General features: G+C 54.2%; 1 protein-coding gene across 10 annotated transcripts in view; it reads left to right on the forward strand.

The window, feature by feature from the left end:
• CBFA2T3 (CBFA2/RUNX1 partner transcriptional co-repressor 3) overlaps window positions 1-22,481 on the forward strand; it is a 65,247-nt gene that overhangs the window by 39,905 nt on the left and 2,861 nt on the right. For 6 of the 10 annotated variants that reach the window (XM_070761795.1, XM_070761794.1, XM_070761793.1 and 3 more), the window contains exons 2-9: window positions 5,442-5,588; window positions 9,751-9,828; window positions 13,590-13,831; window positions 15,151-15,240; window positions 17,513-17,694; window positions 19,030-19,280; window positions 20,059-20,144; window positions 21,623-21,818. In XM_070761795.1, coding sequence (XP_070617896.1) covers window positions 5,468-5,588; window positions 9,751-9,828; window positions 13,590-13,831; window positions 15,151-15,240; window positions 17,513-17,694; window positions 19,030-19,280; window positions 20,059-20,144; window positions 21,623-21,818 — 1,246 coding nt within the window. In that variant the 5' untranslated portion in view covers window positions 5,442-5,467. The remainder of the gene's footprint in view (window positions 1-5,441; window positions 5,589-9,750; window positions 9,829-13,589; window positions 13,832-15,150; window positions 15,241-17,512; window positions 17,695-19,029; window positions 19,281-20,058; window positions 20,145-21,622; window positions 21,819-22,481) is intronic. The other 4 variants (XM_070761798.1, XM_070761797.1, XM_070761792.1 and 1 more) reach the window with 1 other exon arrangement.

The following is a 22,481-nucleotide window of genomic DNA, read 5'->3' on the forward strand; positions in this document are numbered from 1 at the left end:
AGCTGGACTAGAAGACCTCTAAGGTCCCTTCCAACCCTGTTATCCTGTTACGGAGCTGCCACTCGTGAAAGAGACATTCAGAGGAGAGGAAAATGCCTCCCCTCCCTTCCCGCCTCCCCTTCCCCATCTCTGAGCTGGCCTCCCTGGGAAAGTACGGATGGCTCCTGAAACATCTGCCTCTCCAGAAACATCCAGAGAGGAACCTGCTCATCGTTGCTGCAGGACGTCAACAAGGCCTTCCGAGCATGTGGGGAGGGGAAGAGCTGGGGGGAGACAGGGGTCCTGCCCCCTTGTTTTGGAGAGGAAGGCCTTGTCTGGGAAAAACCAAGGAGACAGGCTTGACCCCTCCCCCCCTCCTCCCCGTAGTTTCCCACATGCGAGCGGTCTGCAGTTCCCATCCAGTTGGCTGCCAGTGCCGAGGGCTGGCCTAACACGATCCAGATGGAGCCCCCGCCATCCACCCATCCCTGGTGAGTTTCTGGGGAGTTGTTCTTGGCAGCTGCAGCCGAACGGCTGGAATGCAGAGCCTTCTTTGGAAGGAGGCACCAAGCCCTCCACATCTGGATTCCATTTGGAGAAAAGCAGGCAAGGAGGCAGAGCTCCCATGCCATCACCTCTTTAACTCTTTCCTCCTCTTCCTCCTCCTCCTCCCTCTCCCGCCCGCCCGGGTCAGAAGGAGGAAGGGGCTGCAAGGATGTTGCGTCTGCCAGGCGAAACCCCAGGAGACGGCGAGTTCTAGTCCTGCCTCGGGCATGAAAGCCAGCTGGATGACTTTGAGCCAGGCAGGCTCCCTCAACCCAGCCTACCTCACAGGGCTGTTGTTGTGGAGTGCGCTGGATGTGTGGAAGGAGGAGGGGGTCTGCAAGAAAAGAAGGGCCCTCCCCATATGAAGCAGCCCCAGGGAAGAGGAGTCGCCACTTCTCTCCCCTCCAGGCAGAACCTCAAGTGTCCCCATTGATGGTTCATCCTGGGGATAACTCAGAGGACAGGGGCAGGAACATTGCTGGGGGGGGAGGGAATTTGGGGGGGGGAGAAGGAAATAATTGGTCCCAACTGCAGAGAGTTTGTCTGCTTTCCAACATTTGTTTCCTATTAGTTGTTGCTCTGGAGAAACATCTTCCCTCTGGAGAAGAGAGGCTCTGAAAAGGAGAGGCCAAAGGAGAGGCTGCCCTGCCTGCCCTCCACACGCCCATCGCCCAGGGGCACAGAGGGCAGAGACCCCGCCCCATCAATGCCACGGGACTGGGTGCAAAGGATGCCCCCTTCGCCTCCCGGCCTCAGCCTTCCTCTCCCTTGCAGGATTCGTGTGAGAATGAGACCTGGGGGCACTTTCCGCTCTGAGACCCGAGGGAGGAAAATGCACAAGAGAGAATCGGAGCTTCATTTCCAGTTTGGTGGCCAGTAGTTTCATTTGATGTAAGGCTTGTTCTCCCAGCACTGGCGAGTCCAAGGGAGGCAACTGACCACAGCACGGGTCTGTCTCTGAATGGTCAATTCGAGTCTCTTCCTTGCCCGAAGAAGCGAGTGGCTCTTTTTTCTCCTGGCTTGTTATTTGGGGTGGACTCCACCACACACCTCTGTGCTCCCCCAAGCAATAGCAATAGTAGCAATGGCATTTAGACTTATATGCCGCTTCACAGTGCTTGACAGCCCTCCCTAAGCGGTTGACAGAGTCAGTCTCTTGCCCCCAACCATCTGGGTCCTCGGAAGGACGGAAGGCGGAGTCAACCCTGAGCCGGTGGTGAGATTTGAACTGCTGAACTACAGCTAGCCATTAGCTGAAGCAGCCTGCAGTGCTGCATTCTAACCACTGCGCCACCCCGGCTCTGCTTCCTCACAGGGGCCACTTCAGCCCTCTGCTACTAAGGGCAGTGGTCCTAAAGACGTTCCCACCCACCCTCCCCTTAAAGAGCCCCCCTTGACCCCCAGAATGGGACTCTTTTTGATCTGCACCCGTGAACAGGCTGGCATGCAATTCTGTCGTTGCCAGGGAAGACACTTGCTGCCCGAACTCCAAGTGGCTTCCTAGCCCTGTGGTCCAGAGCCCCTGCGATGCCCTCCCATGCCCTGAGCACTTGGCCAGACTCCGCTCCGGGTGGCATCTTTCCCGGGCACCCGCCCCTTGTGCCCCCTTCCCGCTCCTCAGTCTCCGGGATGACAGCACTCGGGACACGCCGGGGCTTCTGCTGGCTTCCATCTGCTGCAGAAAGTTCTCAGCTGCTGTTTGGCTCTCGGCTGTCACTCAGGGCGTATTTATAAATACGGCAGGAAGTCGAAAGTGTGTGGGGGGGAGTTGGCGGTCCCACACCATGCCAGGCTCCGTGTGGAGGCATCCAGGGCGGCAGGAATGCTGTCATCAGTCGGAACGATGCTCCTCGGGGTTTCACATGAGGCTTCTTAGCCCTCAACACTTCCAAAAACAGCCCTGGAGAGCAGAGGGGAAAGTTGATCCGAGGGAGAGCGAGAGAGGGACAGAGAGGGTCTGGGAAGAGAGGGCGCAGCAGCCCCGACTCCGTTCTTTGGGATGTTTTAAACCGTGATGGGTGAGCATGTGCAGAGAGCATCTACTCTCCTCTGAGAGCAAAAAATCTCTGAGGGGAGAAGATTTGAGTCAAGGCGCGTTTGCATCTTAGTTGGGGATAAGATCAGAAGCAACATGAGAAAATATTATTTTACTGAAAGAGTAGTAGTTCCTTGGAACAAACTTCCAGCAGACGTGGTTGGTAAATCCACAGTGACTGAATGTAAACATGCCTGGGATAAACATAGATCCATCCTGAGATAAAATACAGGAAATAGTATAATGGCAGATGAGATGGACTATGAGGTCTTTTTCTGCAGTCAGTATTCTATGTTTCTAACTTTCCTGAAGCAACTCCATGATGATGAGGAAGGGGATGAAGAAAATTGCTCCCTGCTGAGACCCTCGGATTGCTGCCAATGTGAGCAGGCAAGAGTGGCTAGAGGGAGGGAGGCTCTCGGTCGGCTGAAGGCGAGTTGCTCTCCTCTTGGGAGAAGGTTCGGATGTTGCAGACGGAGGCAAGAGACGCCGGGGAAGAGCCGGGATTCTGGCTGGCTCTCTGCTCCTGCTTCGGGAGGCTCTTCTTTTAAAGCCCTGTGCCTTCCTCCACCCTCTGGCTAAGGACGGGGATTCTAGGCAGGCCCCGGGGGGGGATCTCTTGGCCATGGCCATCCCACCGCTGCCAGGGCCTAGGCCAGGGATGGTGAGGCTTTGCTCTATCTCAGCTCCAGCACACACGCATGCACTGGCCGGCCGGTTTTCTGCCTTGAGGGAGGCCGTTTCGACTCCTGGAGGCTCCAGGGAAGCTTCCTGAAGCCCCGGAGTGTGAAAAACGTCCCAACGGGTAACCTCGGAAGTTTGGAAAAACGGATTCCCGGTTTGCCAGTTGAGCTGTTTTTTGCACTCTGGAGGCTTTCGAGACGCTTCCTGAAGCCCCGGAGTGTGAAAAACAGCACAATGGCTGGACTGGAAGTTTGGAAAAACGGATTCCCGGTTTGCCCGGTGTGCTGCTTTTCGCACACACACACCCTTTTTGCACAGGAACCAAAAAAGGTTCGCCGTTACTGGCCTGAGCCTTTGACACTGCAGGTCCTGGGCTCCGTCCCGCCCATCTCAAATTGGGAAGGTTGCAGTGGAAGAGGGCAGGAGGGCAGGTAGCCTGGCCTGAGGACAAGGCACCTTGCTGGGCTTTGTGTTGAAGCTCTTTGTGTCTCTGAGGAAGGTCCCTGCACCTTCCCCAAGGAAGTGCCCAGGACCGGGCACCACTCAGCGATGCTCACCCACTCTGGGAAAAGAGGCTTTAAGAAAGCTAGGCTCTTTGCTTAGGTGGCTGTTCCATGCCCTCCAGGAGCACCTGCTTTGGCTCTGCGCCTGGCTTGATTTGGCCCAGGCAGTGTCCTTTCCCGCGCTCTCTCTCCCGCGTGCAACCTTCACTTTGTGCTGCCACAATTGCCGTGGATGAGGGCCAATCCGTTGGCCCCTGAAAGCTCCATCCCCTCCAGGAGCCTCTGGTTGACCCCGGGCAGGGCGGCAAAGGGGAGACTTTCCTTCTTTGGTTCTCCTCCGAGCCCAGGCCGGGCCGGGAGACGCCGTGACCGATTGCCGCAGCTGCCGGCACACTTGCGCGGAGCCATCAACCTCAAGTGCATCCTCCTCTTTAATGGAGCAGGGAAAGCAATGAACTTGGCAGGCCGGGTGGCGGGTGGCAGGTGCTTCTGTTTAGATGTGGCAGCTGCTCCCGCTCCCTTTCTCTCCCCAAAGTCACCCCGCCTTTCTCCTGCTCTGCCCCAGCTCGGTCACCCCCGAAACAATCTCCCGGATGGGCCCCAGCGGGCAGAGAGGGCACCCCCTTTTCCCCAAGAGCAAACTTTCATGGAGCATCTGGAGCCAGCTGGCTGGGGGAATGTGCAGGGGCTCCGTCCCGCTCGAGCATTGTTGGCCTCCTGTGTTATTTGTGGCATTAAATGCCGTGCGTTTGTAAAGTTCCTCACCGCACACATTTAATTCGAAGACTAAACAGCTCATAAAACGTCCAGCCCAGCATAAATCCTTAGGGCCACCTGCAATTCTCAGCCGGCCCAGAAGTCCACAGGCAGGTTTTGAAAGGAAAAGGTGGAGAGGATCACAGTGGATCCCAAGTGGCGCTTAAGCCTGGAGTCGTCTGTGTGGTTGGGGCTTAGAACAACGATTGAGCGTGGAGGCCGTGAAACATAGCTTAGCATTATGTGTGGCGCAGGTCCCTGTGGTTTGTTGAACAAACCACGATTCAGCTCAGAGATCTGAGCATACAGAAAAGTTAGCCTTACTTGACAGTGAATAAATAGAGATGAAAGTTACCCAGTGTTGTTGTTCAACCAGCCGCTACCACCCAGGACCTACCTTTTCTGCAGGGAGGGACAGAGGGGATTAGTGGGGTGTGTGACAGGTGACCTTTAGGCTGGATTTGGGGGGGGTGTCAGACCCTGCCCCAACACTGGGATTATATGCCCCGAGTCTACAGAGAGGGGCAGCATACAAATCCAATAAATAATAATAATAATGCCCCCTGCCCCTAACAAGCTGGACCATCTCCTGTAGACGGGAAGCTGCCAGGTGCCGTTATGGTTTGTTCAATTGCGATAAGCCACGCTTTATGGTGGTTTGTGAGAACTCACCCACGGAGCTGCAGGAGTCCAAATCAGAAATGGCAAAAGCCGGGGAGTTGTGCCTGGGCCAGTTTGTCTCTCTTGGGAAGTTGGTCTTGACCCCCCCCCCCCCGTCTCAGCTCTGATCCCCAGGCCTTCTTGAAGGGGAGGGAGGGTTTCTCAGCGGATGGCACCTGCCCAGTCTCTCTGCCCAGCTGTCCATCCGTCCGTCTCTGGCCGCCTCCTCAGACCTGGCTGCTCACACCTTCCTCCCCCTTCTTGCTTCCCCCTTGCAGGCAGTGCAGAGAACCAGGCAGCCGCGATGCCCGACTCGCCAGCCGACGTGAAGACGCAGTCCCGCTCCACGCCCCCGAACATGCCCCCACCGTCACCAGCGGTCTCCCAGGGAGCCACGTGGCACCCCACCTTCACCTCAAATCCACGTGAGTACCCCCTTCTTCTTCATCCCTCGGGGCCCAGTGGTGGGGAGGTGGGGGAGGGAGGGAGGGAGGAGGAGGCGTGCACCCCCCCCAACTCCCTGCTGAAGGAGACGCGGGGGGGCAGTTTTTCTGGGGTTCTGCTGCTTGTGGCTTCAGTTTGACAGTATTAACGGGACATCCTCAAAGTAGAAGGGGATGCTTTGACGTGGGGAAGGGGAGGGGGGAGTTCTTCCCAACCTGGATTCTGCTGCACTGCATTGATGGAAGGAAAGGATACCTCGAGGTGATCTCTGCTGACAGGGTCTGGCCTGGCCAGGGCTCTGGATTTGGGCATGTGGTTCCTGGCCTTCATGCAGGAAAATGACCCCGATGGGGGAACTAGGCGGGCAAGCAAACCAAAATGGGAGGGCTGCTTCCCCTCTCCCCTCCCTGTCCTGCAAGGACCCTCCCTCCCTTCCCTGCAATGGCCTGGGCTCAGGTTTTCCTTGGGGAGGGGGGCAGTGCTGAAGGGAGCCCCCAAAGGCAGGAAAGAGGCAGGCAAGGGCTCTTCCTGCTGCACCAAACCCCACAGCCAAGCGATCGGCAGCCCCCTCCCCGCTTTTGCGGAAGGGTTCTGGGCTTCTCCTTGGACCCAGAAGGACTTTGGGTGCCAGGCGGGTGGGCTTGGATGCTGTCCGCCCCCACCTTCCCTCCCTGGGCCTCTTCCAAATGCTGCCATATGGCGCTGCGTTTGGAGTGCCAAGAGAACGGTCCCTCGCCCCACCCCGTGGGAAGCGCTGGCTTCGGCGGATGCCAGCCGGCTCCCGTTCTGCTCAGGCGGCTTCAAAGCAAGGAGGGGCTTTGCAAAAGGAGAGGAGCTCCTGCACCCACCCAACTGGCACCGAAGGGGCAGCCCAGCGAGGGAAGAGCAGGGGCAGCAGCCAGAAGGAGAGACGCCCTGGTCAGGGCCTCAGAGGTGGCAACGCCTTTGCCAGTAATGGGACCCTATTTGGCACATGTCCTTAGAAGGGATGCCTGGACCTCGGTGGGATGGATACGCACCCTTTTTGTGTCCCAAAGGGTCTGGCTGGCCTTTGCCCGAGGCCCATTGTTTGCGTAGTTCATGCCAGCTTGCTTTGCCCCGAACGGTCCTCAGAATGAATGGGCTGGTTTTAACCTTGGAGATGGGGAGATGGCTCCACCTGCTGCCAAGGGCCACTTCACCCCATCGAAGGCAGAAATGTTGGCGTGTGGGGGAAAGGAGGCCACCAAAGGGATGTCGGGGAAGACATAGAGCCATTCGACACTGCTGCGCCTTCTCCAAAAGTCGTGGCGTTCCTGTATGTCTCTTGTTCCACCATGGGACGGGGGGCAGTGGGCAGGCGGGAGGCTTCCCCTTGCTCGAACAGAGTCCAGCCCCGCAAGGGGGCCCTGCCCAGTCTTGCATGGGCTCCTCACAGCTACTCCTGTTCTGTCCGGCACCTTCAGGCTGGGGGAGCTTCCTGCAGGGTCCAGGGATCCAGGGCTCCAGGGGTCAAGGCCTGTGAGCCGTCCAGAATGCCCTGTGCTCTTTGCACACCACAGAAGGAGAAGGCTCCATTCCTGGTCACCCTCGTTCAGACGTTCCCAGGTCATATTCCCTTTGCTTAAGGGAGCCAGTCGGGAGGAGAGTCAGGCAGGGCACGAGGCAGGGAGGGGGTTTCCTGCACTGTCTTGAAGCAGGTTTGCAGTTTCCAAACGCTCCTCCGCTTCCATTGAGATCCACCCACCAGGGTCTGGGGGTTGCCTATATCTGGATGTCGGCCTTTGACTTGGCTGGTGGGGATGCTGGGTAGGCCTGGCTTGGCTGGCAGCCGCCCCTCGGCCATCAGAGCCCGGTGCCCCCACCACCTGGCACCGCCCCCAGTCCTGGGCATTGGGAGCCTCATCCTGGTGGCCAAAGTCGCAGGCGTGTGGGCGGAGGCTGGGTGGCAGATGGGCAACGTTCCTCCGCTCGCAGGTGAAGGCTCCAACGGCAGATGGGTTGCCGTCTCCGCAGGCTCAGGGCTCTGTGCCGAAGCCCCAAAATAGTTGCTGCGAGAACACTCGAGATGCCAGATCGCTTCCCTGTTCAGCTTCAAGCTGCAGCGCCCGGGTCAAAATTAGCAACTTCGGAACTGAGGGAGAATTCCTCCTCCTCCTCCTCCCCTCTCCTGAAGGCTGACAGGCTGCACGACTAGTCTGACTGAACAGCCCCAGCCTTTTTATGGGGAAGGGGCTTGATTTTCACCCCCCTCCTCCACACCCCGTTCTGTGCCCTGAATGCCTTGGGCTCTAAGTCAACTGGACGCTGCCTCCCCTTTGACCCAAACCTTCTCTGGGGAGGCCCTGCCCAGGTGGGCTTTCGGTTGTCCTCGGCAGAAGAATTGGGAGTCCCGTGCAGAAGGCTCCTTTCCCACACCCCGGCCACACCAGGACGGCTGCTTTCCCCCCAAGTAATGTGTGGATGCATTTCTAGGGTTCCGAGTTGGGAAGGAGGGGAGTGAGGGGTTTCAGTCCGATTTGAAAGGGGCTTTGCATGAAAGCTGTGCCGACTCCAGCAGGGCATTGCTTTCATTGGGACTCCACAGCCGAAGGAGAGGATTCCCGGGGCCCCTCTGAGCTCCCAGGCAAGCCCGGGAGTGGGACCCACCCACCCATGTGCAAAGGGAAGGCTGGGTCCGTTTCCCATGTGCTGCTTTGCAGCCTTTCTGCAAACTCTTCCCAGGGAAGTCCGGCCTCTGGCTCAGCTGAGGAGCATCAGACCAGGACCCTTGGCCAGCAGGGGGAGGAGAACGTCCCACCCCAGTGTGTAAAACATTGGTGCCAGCCTCAAAGCCTGCTTGGTCTGGAACCAGAATGTCCCTGTCTCACGCATGCCTGCAGAGAGGCTGGGCGGTTCTCGGCCACCGTCCTCAGACAGCGAGCCCAGCTCTAGTCGAAGCAGAGAAGCTTCCGTTCAACGTGGTCCTAGAGTTGCTACAGCAGCAAAGTCAACCCCACCTGCTTTGGGAGGGGGGCTGCCTGGGCTGAGCGCTGTTTTCCAGACCTTTGTCTTCAAGGCAGCAGCCCCAGAAAAAGCACCCACTAAATACAGAGCTAGTTCTTCATTTTCTTCATCTAGAGGAGGGGGAGACGGCCCGACCTGGCTCTGGGCAGGGACCCCTGCAAGCAAGAGGTGGGCCACCCACCCCTAGCTCTCACTTGCCGGCCTGTCTTAGCATCTCCTGAATCTTTGGGGTACTGAAAACAGCCAGGAGGGTAAAGTGTGGTTTTCAGGATGGAAGCCCACCTATTTCTCAGCCTGCCCTGCCCTCTCCCCACTTTCAGCCAAGCCCTATGGGTTGGGTGACTGTTCGGGAGCCTGTGCCCTTTAGAGGAAGCTCTTTGCAGGCAGAACAGGGGAAGGGGGGCAGAGTCAACCCGATTCATTTTGGGGGCACTTCTGCGGGGTTTCCTTATTTTTGCAAAATCTCTTGGTTTGTATGGAAGTGGTATCCTTGTGATGTGCAGCTGGTAAAGGCATGATTGATGTGGCAAGGGAGAGAAGTAACATCTTATTTATTTATTTATTTATTTACTTACTTACTTACTTACTTACTTACTTACTTACTTACTTACTTACTTACTTACTTACTTAATTTGATTTTTATGCCGCCCTTCTCCTTAGACTCAGGGCGGCTTACAACATGTTAGCAATAGCACTTTTTTAACAGAGCTAGGCTATGGCCCCCACAATCCGGGTCCTCATTTGACCCACCTGGGAAGGTCCTCATTTGACCCACTTCTTCATCTGAGGGCCAAAGGGCAGCCAAGTCTGATTTAGCATGAAGGCTGACAGTTGCTGACCTCTCGCTCCCTAACATCAGGATAACGGGCGAGCACCTCAGTGCGGCCATCAGCAGGACTTTCACCGAGGGATGATAGGAAACCCTTGAACTTGCTTGTAGATTAGAGTGGACCGTCGGCCGTCTGCCATAAGCCAAAGAGAAGCTCCTTGGGTTGGCTTTGTTCTGCCCAGCCCGGCTGCTTTGGAGAACTTCTAAAGGTTTCGGCCCCAGAACTCAAACGCCTACGTCCACCTGGCCTGTCCCCAGCCGAGTGCCATGAAAAGGCCCCTCCCCGCTTCGGGTCTCTCCTGATAGCGTATGTTTTATTTTACTTGCAGATCGCGATGCTGGGCCGCCGATGTTTCTTCCTCGCGGCCGATTTCATGGCTGCCTGAAATGGTCCATGGTGTGTCTCTGTAAGTAAGATGAAACAAACCCTCCTCTAGAGACCCAGAGGCTGTCGCTGGGCAGGAGGGAGGGGGGATATGCTGGGGCTGGGAAAGGGGGGAGCAGATCCCTCCTGGGTTGGGACCCCTCCCCAATTCGCTCCATGCAAGGCCCCTTGTTAGCAGGGTAGGGCCCCAAAAGCAAGAGAGACACAACTGCCTCGGTGGGATCCGATCTCCACGTTTTTCATGTGAACTGCACGCAAAATGCACAGCACATTCAAGAGAGGTGGAGCTCGGATGACCCTGTGGCTGCCCCCAGCTCTCTTTCAAAGACCACCGCTGATCCCTGAACTGGCATAGCAAGACGTTCAACGCGGAGGATTGTATTGAGATTTGGAGTTTATCCCTGGCTCTCCTGCGCAACAGGCTACTTTAAATCGGCCTTCATTTCCGCTCATGTACGTCTGTGAGGGGTCAGGGGTTTGTGGCGGGAGAGACCCCGAGGCAGCTGCATTTCACAGTTGCCAGCCATTGCAACTGGTTTAGTCAGGATAGGACTAAAAATCCTTCACAACATGGCTTTGCATCGGAGCAGCACATGTAAGACATTTTATGTTGCTCCTTCCCTCCGGCGTTTGTTGGGAGATGCCAAAGGGCCACTCTGGGGAATTTTGGCCTCTTCTTCCTGGCCATGAACCACGCGGATGTCTTCAAGGAAGCTGGACCACAAACGTTTCAACAGGGTTGTTCCCTGGGACAGCTGGGGGGGATTGTGGGCATGTCATACCACCACATGCAAGTCCAGGGAGTCCTTAGGAAGAAGATGCTCCAATCCCAGGATCACACGGAAGGGGCGAGGAGTCCAGCAAGGCTGGAGCCAGCAATGCCCCTATCGCTGAGGCAGACCCAGGGAAATCCCCCAGGACTATGATCTCTAGACTAAATTCATGAGTCACTCCGGAAGTGGCCGGTCTCCCAAGCTTCGAGGTCAAGCTGAGCATAAAGATCTCTTTTGGCTTCATGTTGCTTCCCTCCCGTGTTCTCTGGTCTCCCGGTCAGTTGTCTGTTCTTGAATTTGGTTGGTATTTAGTTGTAAGCTGCCCAGACTCCCTGGGGAGTCAGATAGCCTAAGCATTTAAGGAAAATAAAAATAGAACAACTATGCATCAGGTGATGGGGGAAGGACGCTGGAGCGAACCCCTCTGGGACCCCATCTGGGGTCTCAGTGCTCACTCGGGTCCCCCAAGCAATGCTGCCATCATTCCCCAGCCTCTTTCCAGCACTTTCCAGGAACCAAACCCCAGAGCAGAATCCAGGATGTTCCTCCTGGCTGCCCAGATGCCCGCCAGGGAGCCTAGGGGCCCAGCAGCGGGCACCCCGACTTTTCCAAAGAATCACCACCTTTAGCTGGGGGGAACCCCCTGTGCCGCCTCCATCCCCAAAGCCCCAGCCCCGGAGGCATGTGTGAAGTTTAACTTAGTAACACACCTGTCACTGGAATAAAAGCAGTTGTGGCTGGGCGGTTATTTTCGGCACCTCTTTAGCGAGCGGCCGCTCTCGCCCCACCGGAGAGGGACTGGGAGCCCGAGGAAAGCAGCAAAGCTCTGGACGGCTGCAGCTTTCCCCAGCGCCGTGGCGGTGACAACAGCAACGGTTAGTGGCGTGTGATGAGTCCCGGCGAAGGCAGCCTCTTTGCTGGCCTACTTGGGAGGGATGGTTTTCAAAGGCTGGGACACTGGAGGCTGGCCTTTCGCCTCTGCAAAGGCGTGGAAGCTGGCGGTCCCTTCTCCTTCGCATGTGGTGGGATCCGAGGTGGCCACTCTGTTGGTCTTTCAAGGGCAGCCCCGTGGTGGGGAAGAGCAAGGGAGGGGCAAAAAGAGGCCACAGCTGCAAGGGCTCCACCTGCATGAAGCCGGCCCTTAAAACCTTCCCACCACCCCAGTCTTCGGTCCAGGGAGGCTGGCAAAAGAGCCAAGGCAGCAGGAGGGGCTGCACTCGGGTTTATTTTTCTGGCCTAAGGACATGTCCTCTTGTTGGGCCTGCAAATAGTTGGGCAAACACCCCCCTCTTCTCGGCATTCCTGCCTGGACGAGGAGTGAACAAAAACATTTGACGTGACAAGGACTGGAAGGTGCAGAGGAGAAACAAGGGGAAGGCTGGGAGGAAAACCCCTGCCTGGAGTGAGAAGGCCGCCCCAGGGAAGCCCCCTCCCTTCCAGGGGGCTGCTTTTGAGGAGGTGCCAGTCTGGGCTCTTGGAACAGAACCGGGTTCCTCTCCCTGCTTCCCCACCCTCCACCCCCCTTTTTGTATTGCCCTCCCTTCGGTGGGGTTGTTCCTGTGGCCTTAGCAGCCAAGGTGTGTCGGTCAACCAGGATCATCTCTTGAGACACTTCCACACCTCCTTGCAAGGCTGCAGAAGAGGCTCTCGAGGGGGCCCTCCTTCTGTAGGGAGCTCTGGAGGTTAAGCTTTCCGCTTGGTATTTAATGGACCCCCTTCCCTCCCATCTCATTCCCTCCTTTCTGAAGGCAGTGGGGCCGTTTGATTTTCAGAAGCAAGAAAAACCCTCAAGAAAAATATGTTGTTGTTGTTGTTGTTCTCTTCTACTTTTAATATTTCAAAGCTTAGGACCCTTTCATCAGCTTGATGGTTTGCTGGCTTATTAGCCTCCCTTTGTTATCAATCTGCACAAACTTAGTATCTCCCAGACTGACAAGGTAGAATGGCATTTGATTAGGAGTCTCTTAGACTCTTAGGGGCCCCTGCCTTCTCCTGGAACCACTGCCCCGTCAGGATTCCTCTCCCTGAATCTTTCCAGCTTCCCTGCCTGGTCACAGTCTAAGTTCTCATCTCTACCTTGACCTCAGTCCAAGCGTATTTTCAATGGTCCACCTTAATCTCTCTGAGTTCACCTTATTACGCCTTTCTCCAAGTGATGCTCCCTCAGTTCCTTAAAACCTTCTTGGTCCTTTCCAGTTAATTACTTAATTAATTTACGTTATTTCTCATTAGTATAGGTTTCCAGGATATTAAAAATACTCCAAGCTGGCATAAGCCCTTGCGAATGAGATGTTGGAGGAGGCTCCAGGGGGCCTGGTCATAGAATAATAATAATTATTTTATTTTTTTATTTTTTTATTTTTTTTTTATTTTTTTATTTTTTTTTTATTTATTTATTTATTTATTTATTTATTATTTATTTATTTATTTATTTATTTATTTATTTATTTATTTATTTATTTATTTATTTATTTATTTATTTATTTATTTATTTATTTATTTATTTATTTATTTATTTATTTATTTATTTATTTATTTATTTATTTATTTATTTATTTATTTATTTATTTATTAGATTTATATGCTGCCCCTGTCTGAAAATGGAATGGAATAGAGTGGAGTAGAGTAGAATAGAATGGAATGGAATAGAATAGAATAGAATAGAATAGAATAGAATACTTAACTGGCCGTGTGATTGGACACACAAGTGAATGTGCTCCTAGTGTACATAAAAGAATAGCCCCCGAATAATAAAAGCCATTCTGCTTGGAAGGAAAAATTAGGTGTCCGGCTAAGATGCTCCAGCAGTGAGAATTAGTGGCGTCTGGTTTGCTCTCCTGGGGATTTATTTATTTGTTGTTCAGATTTCTCTGCCTCCCTTCTGCAGGGGACTCAGGGCGGCTGAGTATAAATGGATAAGGGGACGGGAAAGGGGGAGGGGGGAGGAAAAGGTACTTGGACGCTCTGCTTTCAGAGAACTCCCCCCTCAACGGTTCCTTCTTCCCCGCAGTAATGAATGGAAGCAATCATTCCCCGACGGCCATCAACGGGGCGCCCTCCACGCCCAACGGCTTCAGCAACGGGCCGGCCACCTCCTCCACGGCTTCGCTGTCCAACCACCAGCTCCCTCCAGCCTGTGGGGCTCGCCAGCTCAGCAAGCTGAAGCGCTTCCTCACCACCCTGCAGCAGTTCGGCAGTGACATCTCCCCAGAGATAGGGGAGCGGGTTCGGACTCTGGTACTGGGCCTCGTGGTGAGTTCCAGGCCCCTCTGGAGGGGGTGAGGTGAGGGGCCAGGGACTCTGGAGTGCAGGCCGTCCTTGGCTTACGACCACAGCCGCTTAGTGGGCTCTGCCCTGTTTTACCACCTTTCTTGCTGCTAAGTGAATGATTGCAGCTGTTCAGTTAGTAATATTTATTTTATTTATTCATTTATTCATTCATTTATTTATTCATTCATTCATTCATTCAATTTTTATGCCGCCCTTCTCCTTAGACTCAGGGCGGCTTACAACATGTTAGCCATAGCACTTTTTTTAAACAGAGCCAGCCTATGGCCCCCACAATCCAGGTCCTCATTTGACCCCCCTCGGAAGGATGGGAGGCTGAGTCAACCTTGAGCCGGTAATGAGATTTGAACTGCTGACCTGCAGATCTAGCAGTCAGCTTCAGTGGCCTGCAGTACAGCACCCTACCTGCTGTGCCACCCCGGCTCTTTTTTTTTAACAACATGGTTGTTAACTGAATTTGGCTTCCCCACTGCTTGTTGTAAATGGGAAAAACAGTCATAAGTCACTTTTTTTGTGCGGTCGTAACTTTGAAGGGTCACTAAATAAACTACCATAATTGCACCCGCCATCCGTAGTCAGATGCTATTGTAAAAACCATGGAGCTGTTGGTTCCACTTAATACAACTGAGCTCCAGCTGTGCAGAATCGTAACACACCTGAAAACCCAAGAAGCATACCATTGGAGAAGCCCAGGGTTGATTCATCACACCCCTCAGGCAATAAACAGCAGTGTGTTGAGCAGCCGGTGGAGTCCAGGGCAAAGGTCTCCAACCTTGGCAACTTGAAGACTTGTGGATCCCTCAGCCACCTTTGCTGGGAGTTGAACTCCACAAATCTTAAAGTTGCCACGGTTGGAGACCTCTGGTCTAGAGCAGTGTTTCCCAAGCTTGGCAACTTGGAGATATCTGGACTTCAACTCCCAGAATTCCCCAGCCAGCAGAGTTGAAGTCCAGATATCTCCAAGTTGCGAAGGTTGGGAAACACTGCTCTAGAGAAGCCATCGGAATTTGAAGGCACACACTTGTTTTTGTGGCAACGGATCAACACGGCTTCCATTCTGGAGTTTGTTGTTGTGCAACATGCCTGGGCCTTGTTAACCCGCCTTGCCCAACCCAACCAGATAGGACGGAATTATATTGCCCAGAATTTCCAGCAAGTTTTTTGAAAATTCTGTGTGTTACTATCTGAAAGGCATGGAAACATGTCAAGTTAATCAGCAAAGCTGACCTTGAAAAAGGCCCTCGTGGCTTCGTCATCAGTTCACTTGTTGACCTCTTTTGTAGAATTCCACACTGACCATTGAAGAATTCCATTCGAAGCTCCAGGAGGCCACAAACTTCCCCCTGCGCCCTTTTGTCATCCCGTTCTTGAAGGTAAGACCCCACACACACGTGATTTCGAGTCCCACTGATTTCTTTCTGAAGAGGAATTTTGCTATCCCAGTGGCCTTTTTTTTAATTTAAACAGAGGCTTTTGTTGAAATGGGTCACAGCGAACAGAGTGTTCTAGCTCTCTCAAGCACCCACAGCTTCATTCACGTAATGCAGGCATGTCAAACTCATGGTTAGGGTTAGGGGTGCTTAGATCTGGCCTATGGGGCCACCACAGTGAAGGACACCCCTGATGTAATGCATCTGAGAGCATGCAATAAGTGCACGGAAAACTTTTATTTTTGAAAACCCTGCTGGGTGTTCAGCACAGCCCCCGGCAGGTGACACCCCCCCCTTGCGGATCTCATAATAGCAGGACCAAGGAAAGAATGAGGGTGAGTCAGGGAGGAGGTCCCTTCTCCCATGGAAAGTGGGTGGCCTTCCCAAAGACGCTTGCAAGTTCATCAAGGAAATTACTCCAAGATGACAAGGGGAGCCTGTTGCAACTCTTTTGTCAGTGGAAATTCCCAGGCCCGAGGAGCTGCGCCCAGTCCAAAAGTGACCATTCTGGTTCAATGGACAAAACTCTTTGACTGGACAGACCTCACCCTTCCTCTGTAGAGCAGGGGTCTCCAACCATGGCAGCTTTATGACTTGTGGTGGTAAAGGTGGCTGGCTGAAGAATTCTGAGAGTTGAAGTCCACAAGGGGTAAAGTTGCCATGGTCGGAGACGCCGGCAGTAGAGAATTTCTGCCCCTCAGAAGAGGCAGTGGAAGGCTAGGTGGGCAAAGGGCAATCAAGACCCTCACAGGGATAGCAGTCGGCTATGCTTCTGCTGCCCCCCCCCCATGTTGTGGGTACAGTACTTCCCTCCTCTGGCATTGATTTCTCCAGCCCAGCCCTCTTCAAATATTTTTGCTCGGAAGAATTGCGTGACTTCGGAAGGGTTGCCAGGGCAAGGACATGCTTTTCCTTGGAAATCCTGTCTTCTAAAAGCATCGTAGCTTTGAGAGTTTGGTTTCTAGATTTATTTCACATTTCTGGAGAAGCAAGTGGTCCTTCGGGAGAATTTGCTCCTAGAAGTCCCAGTTGAGGTCGCAAAGGAAAAAGCTCTGACTTTCTCCTTTCCCCTTCCTTGCCCAAGAGAGCATCAAAAGGAGGCTGACCGCCCTGAGTTCCCAGCCTTCCAGCTTGACCACTTTGGGAGTGAGCATGAAAGCCCCCCCTTCCCACCCCCCAGTGATGCCAATTCAACCCTTCGTCCTTTGGGAGCCCTCTAGGGTGACCCACAACATGCCTTGGTCTCTGCAGCCTCCTCTCTTTGGCAGAGGGTTGGGGGCGCCTGCCAGCCTCCCCAGGCCCCAAAGCCTCCTTTCTCCCTGCTCTCCAGCACCCTCTCCCAGCTGACTCCCACCCGGGGCTCCAGATGCTTCTCATTACACTAACTCAAAGCAGGCGGCCCCCAGCAGGCCTTTCCCAGAGAGCTTATTTATGCCTTTTTTATTATTTTTCTTTCTGGAAACGTGGAGCCGAGGCAGAGAGAGGGAGAAGGTGGAGGAGGAGGAGGTTTTCTGTCCTGGAATCCACAGTGGGGCATTTTATCAGCTGGAATGTGTTCAACAGATGGCGGCTGCTTAAGAAGGAAACCAGGGTTGGCCCGTGGCAGGACTCTGCCTGCTCAATCACTTTGGTGGAGACTTCTCCCTGGGACTGAGCTCCGGGAGAACCTCACCCCGTGGGGAATGAAGCAGGAGTTGCATTTTATTTACAAGCCCTTTCTGCTCAAAGCATGGGGGATGGGAATAAGGACCCTGAGAACCATTGGCGGATGGCCAGAAGGCCTTCTCTGCCAGCAAGAGAGATCTCCAAAGAGATCTGGAACGAGAGAGCGGGAGCTGGCATCCGGCAAGATTAAGAATCATTAATAATAATTATTAGATTTGTATGCCGCCCCTCTCCGAGGACTCAGAGCGGCTCACAACAAGCAAAAGCATTAAATAAAAATCCAATATTAAAACAGTTTTAAAAACCATTATTAAAAAAACAATCATGCAACCCGAGCAAACCATACATAAAACAAAACAGCTAAGGGCATATCAATTTCCCCATGCCCGACGGCAGAGGTGGGTTTTCAAGAGTTTACGGAAGGCAAGGAGGGTGGGGGCAATCCTGATCTCCGGGGGGAGTTTCCTTTGGATCCCTTTGGAGACGAGGGGCACGCAGCAGACCCGGCTGCCCCCTTGCTCTCTCTTCACGGCTCCTCTTGCCCGCTTAGGCCAACCTGCCCCTGCTGCAGCGAGAGCTCCTCCACTGTGCACGCATGGCCAAGCAGAGCCCAGCCCAGTATTTGGCCCAGCACGAACAGCTCCTGCTGGACGCCAACGCCTCCTCGCCCATCGATTCCTCGGAGCTGCTGCTGGAGGTCAATGAAGGGGTCAAAAGGCGGACGCCAGACAGGTAGGTCAGCCTCGTGCAGGGGACAGGGGGGGCAGGGGTGGGTGTCCTAGGCAGGGGGCAGACTTGCCAGGCGTTATTGCTAAGACGGACCTTTGACCTTTGTAGAGGCCGGGTCCTCATCCGGGAGGGTCCCAGTCTAAAACAGCAAAGGGGAGGGGGCTGATAGGTGGGGAAAGGAGCCCCTCCAAGGCAGCTGGTGACCCCACTGAGAAAGAGTCGAAGCCATTCTGGGTCCTCCGGCTCCCTTCACTAGCAGGAAACCCATCTCCAGACAACTTTGCCCCTGAGAGTGACCGACAGAGTGGGAGGACCCAAGCTCCTCCAGAGGCTTGAGGGGTGGCCGGCCCCAACTGGGAAGCAGGGAGCACCAGTCTCCCCACAGCTCCCAGCAGCAGAATGATCGAGGTTAGGGGACCACACGGCTCCAAAGATAGATAGGTGAATTCACCAAGCTTTAGGTCGGCCTTTGCCCTGAGCCGGTCACTCTCAAACACCATTTTGGAGGTTTCCAAATGGGAAATGGTTAATAATAATAATAATAATAATTATTATTATTATTATTATTATTATTATTATTATTATTATTATTATTATTAATTAGATTTTTATGCCACCCCTCTCTAAGGACTCAGGGCAGCTCACAACAATAACAATGCAATGAACAGTAATACAAGTCCAATATTAATAAAAACTAGAATTAAAACCCATTAATATTTAAAAAAACAATCAATACTACACAGTCATACCACTCTCAAAGGCTACAGTTAGAAAAGGGGGAGGAAATTAGTCCCCCCATGCCTGGCAACATAAATGGGTCTTCAACATCTTGCAGAAGGCGAGGAGGGTGGGGGCAATTTGAATCTCTGGGGGGAGTTGATACCAGAGGGCCGGGGCTGCCACAGAGAAGGCTCTTCCCCTAGGTCCTGCCAGACGACATTGTTTAGACGATGGGACCCGGAGAAGGCCAACTCTGTGGGACCTAATTGGTGGCTGGGATTCGTGCGGCAGAAGACAGTCCTGTAGGTATTCTGGTCCGATGCCATGTAGGGCTTTATAGGTCATTACCAACACTTTGAATTGTGACCGGAAACTGAAAACTGAGCCCAGGGACCGCTTCTAAAGGACCAGATAGTTGGAGATGGCCCAGGAAGAAGCACTGAAGTGCTGGAGCCCCTTCCAGGGTGGGGTGGGGTGTCAGTTGTTATGGAGGCCGTGTGAACCTGGTCATTCTGGGAAGCTGGAAGGGGCTGCCTTGGGCGCCGCTTGCCCTCTGTGTGGGCAGCCTGGCAGATTCGCTCCAGCGCCCTGACCGTGGGGTGTGTCTTTGTGGCCCAGGACCAAAGAGAATGGCTTGGACCGCGACTCCCTGCATCCCGAGCACCTCAGCAAAAGGCCTTGCACCCTCAGCCCTGCCCAGCGGTACAGCCCCAGCAACGGGCTCAGCCACCAGCCCAATGGGCTGCCCCACCCGACCCCTCCTGCCCCGCAGCACTACCGCCTCGAGGACATGGCCGTGGCCCATCGCTACCGGGACACCTACCGCCCCCCGGATCCTCGGGACCTTCGGGAGCATCCCCGGCCAGCAGGTGAGAGCAGCAGGTGGGGGAGGCCAACAAAGGTGGGCAGGGGTCCAGCAGGGAAAAGGGGGCTTGGTGGGCAGCTCCCCCCAACAAGAGGAAGCTTGACCACTGCAGGATCAGACCCGGGCAAGGGAAAAGCCTTCGAAGAACTGTGAAGAAGTGACAAGGATGGTGCGCAAATGAGCTTAGCTGGGGCTCACCCACCCACCCCCCTGCACTCCTCCAGGTTTAATAGCTCTTCCCAAGAAGACAATGGGGGTCTTTGCTTCCACTTCTGCAAAGAAAGCTGCCCTCTATAGGAGATGGCAGAAGGGGTCCCGGAGCCCCCTGCAAGCCCTCAAAGCAAAGAGGTTCCTGTGAGACCCCTCGGTCTTTATATATTGTTGTTGCTTCCCCCAACCCCAAAATCTTCAACTTTACATTATCTACAATCGACCTCTCCCCTTTTCTAAGAGGTCTTTTGTGCCTAATGTCCCTGTCCTACTGACTTATTATACTTTCTATTACGACGTTCTACTTTTGTTATGTTAATATGTACTATACTTGTTTGATAAATAAATAAATATGGCGAAACACCCAGGAAGTACATTAGTCATCCCAGTGCTCTTTCCTGGACAAAATGTAGTTTAAAATTGCATTCAATTGGAATTCTGCACTTGCCTAGTTGGGTGGAGGCAGCTGCAGGGTGTCCCCAAAGTGGGTGAATGGCCCCTGGGTCTCTGGGGATCAGTGGCTCCCAGGAGGGGTCCTTCCACCCCCCACTCATGAGGCTTCATCCCTGCAGCCGTCCACAGTTCCCGGCAAGAGGAGGTGATCGACCATCGGCTGACGGAGCGAGAATGGGCCGAAGAGTGGAAACACCTCAACAATGTACGTACAACGGTTTTAAATCGTATCATTTATTGAATTTGTACAGCTCATAAGTGTGACTCTGGGAGGCTCACGGCCATTTAAAACACCGGAAACCATAAAAAGTATGAATAAGCACAGTGACAACACAAAAACCACTATTAGAAACTCAAGGAAACGTAAAGCTGAGTAACGAACCTCACATCCCTTTAACACAAGCCTTGCCAAGGGTCACTGCCACTGTTGGCCCCCCTCCCAAAAGAGCAAGGCCCCAGGCAAGTCTTTGGGCCCCCCTAAAGGCCGGCAGGACAGGCGCCCGTCTCGGCATCCGTTCCTGGGCAGAGTTTCAAGGCTGGGCACCGTGGATGGACTCTGTGGGTTTGGCAATCCCTGGCACTGGGCAAGAAGCTACTTTGGGAATGTCAGACTAACTTTGTGGTCTGGCTTCCGATGGAAACAGCCGAGTCTTGCAAAAGGGTTACAAGAACTGGGGGGAGTCGAACCCCTCAGGAGAAAACAAAGTTTCAACCGTTGTTGGTCCATGGGGGCTGCTGAGCCCTTTCCCCTTTGGGGGTCTTGCAAATCCCACGGCAGCCCCCCCCCGCTCTAATCCTGATTCCTGACCCATGGGATGACTCAGTCGTCGGCTTCTTTCCGCTTCCTTGGCCTTCCCCTTTTCTGAATGGAGCATCCTCAAGACAGGAAACAAGAGGGATCCCCCCCTCCTTATTTTCAATCAATTGGTTGGCTCAGCAGATGCAAATTGCAACCAACCATTGCATAGAAAATAAACCCCAAAGTTTAGGAAGCGGCAGCAGAAAAGGAGAAGTCCAAGGCTACCTTTGGCCAGTTGCGGCAGCTGACCCTCGGGCTGACTAGATGGGTGGGAAGCAATTCAAGGGGTTGCTTATCACCTTTAAAGCCCTACATGGCTCAGGGCCAGACTACTTATGGGACCGCTTCCTCCCTCATACTTCCCTGTGACCAATAAGGGCCCACAGAGTCACACTTCTCCTGGTCCCGTTGACGGGACTGCAGGGAAGGGTCTTCTTTGTGGCGGCTCCGACACTTTGGAACCAGCTGCCCCTGGAGATCTGCACTACCCCTGCTCTGCCGGCCTTTCAGAAAGCCGTTAAGACTTGGCTTTTCCGGCGGACCTGGGACCATGAATGATTGAGAGGATGTGTGGTTCCTAAGGGTTGTTATTATGTTTTTATATTTCTACTGTTTACATTGTAATCTTTTTATTAATCTTTTTAATTCCTGTTATTATCGTGAGCCGTCCAGAGTCTATTGGAATTGGGCAGCATAGAACCTTTACTAAATAAATGAATGAAGCTTCCTCCCTGAGCTACCTGGGGGGGGGAGAGGGAAGGCAGGGGGAGGTGGGGGGAGATTTTCTTTGTCATCTGCCCCCAACGGGCTGGACACGGAGAGCCGGCTGGGCCGGAGAGGGGAGCTGCTGCCCCAGCCGTCACGCACGTCCTTCTTCCCTGCAGCTCCTGAACTGCATCATGGACATGGTGGAGAAGACGCGCCGGTCCTTGACCGTCCTGCGCCGCTGCCAGGAGGCTGACCGTGAAGAGCTCAACCACTGGATCCGCCGCTACAGTGACGCTGAAGACATGAAAAAGGGGCCGAGCCCCACCGCCCGCCCCCTCAACAGCACAGCCAACCTGGAGGCGCCACTGCTAGGTACCCCAGCAAGGGAGGGAGGCGGTCTCAGCCTCCCCCCAGGTCGAGGCCCTTTGACTCCCGGCACAGAGAGTGGCCCTCCGCACCCTCGGAAGAGGCTCCTGGGTGTAAAGGGGGCTCCTTCTGCCTGCCGTGGGGCCTTCCCAACTGCCCTCCCTCCCAGGGCCTCTCAGAAGAATGGGGGGTTGATAGAAGGGGGGGCAGAGGACACCTGGACTGCCATCCCACCTCCACCTGCCCTGAGTGGAGAGGAACCTTCCCTGCCTTCTCCCAGCCTCAACATCTCCTGGGGCACCTGATCAAAACAAAGTCCACTTTATGTGGTCGGAATTGTGTAAGCCACTGAGTGCTGGGTTTGCAGATCAAGGCAAGCCTTCCCCCAAGCAGAGAGGCCAGGCTAAGCCACCTTAACACCTACCGAAGTAAGCCACTGGATGGGCTTACTGCAAGGACTAACCTAGTCAGCCTAGGATGAAGTCTTAGAAGTCCTGGACAAACCTCCTGGTTGTATTCCACCAACTGAGATGGCTTTCAAGGGGGTTGCAGAAACCCCTGGGGTCACTCCCTGGGCAGGGGTCTTTGTGTGGCTGTTGGGAAGTACCCCCTGTTGGCACTACTCTTCTGCCCACTGGGTTGCCCTGGTCATCCTCCCTGGCATCCTCT

Source organism: Erythrolamprus reginae, chromosome 9 (genome assembly GCF_031021105.1).
Source record: "Erythrolamprus reginae isolate rEryReg1 chromosome 9, rEryReg1.hap1, whole genome shotgun sequence".
Lineage (NCBI taxonomy): Eukaryota > Metazoa > Chordata > Lepidosauria > Squamata > Dipsadidae > Erythrolamprus > Erythrolamprus reginae.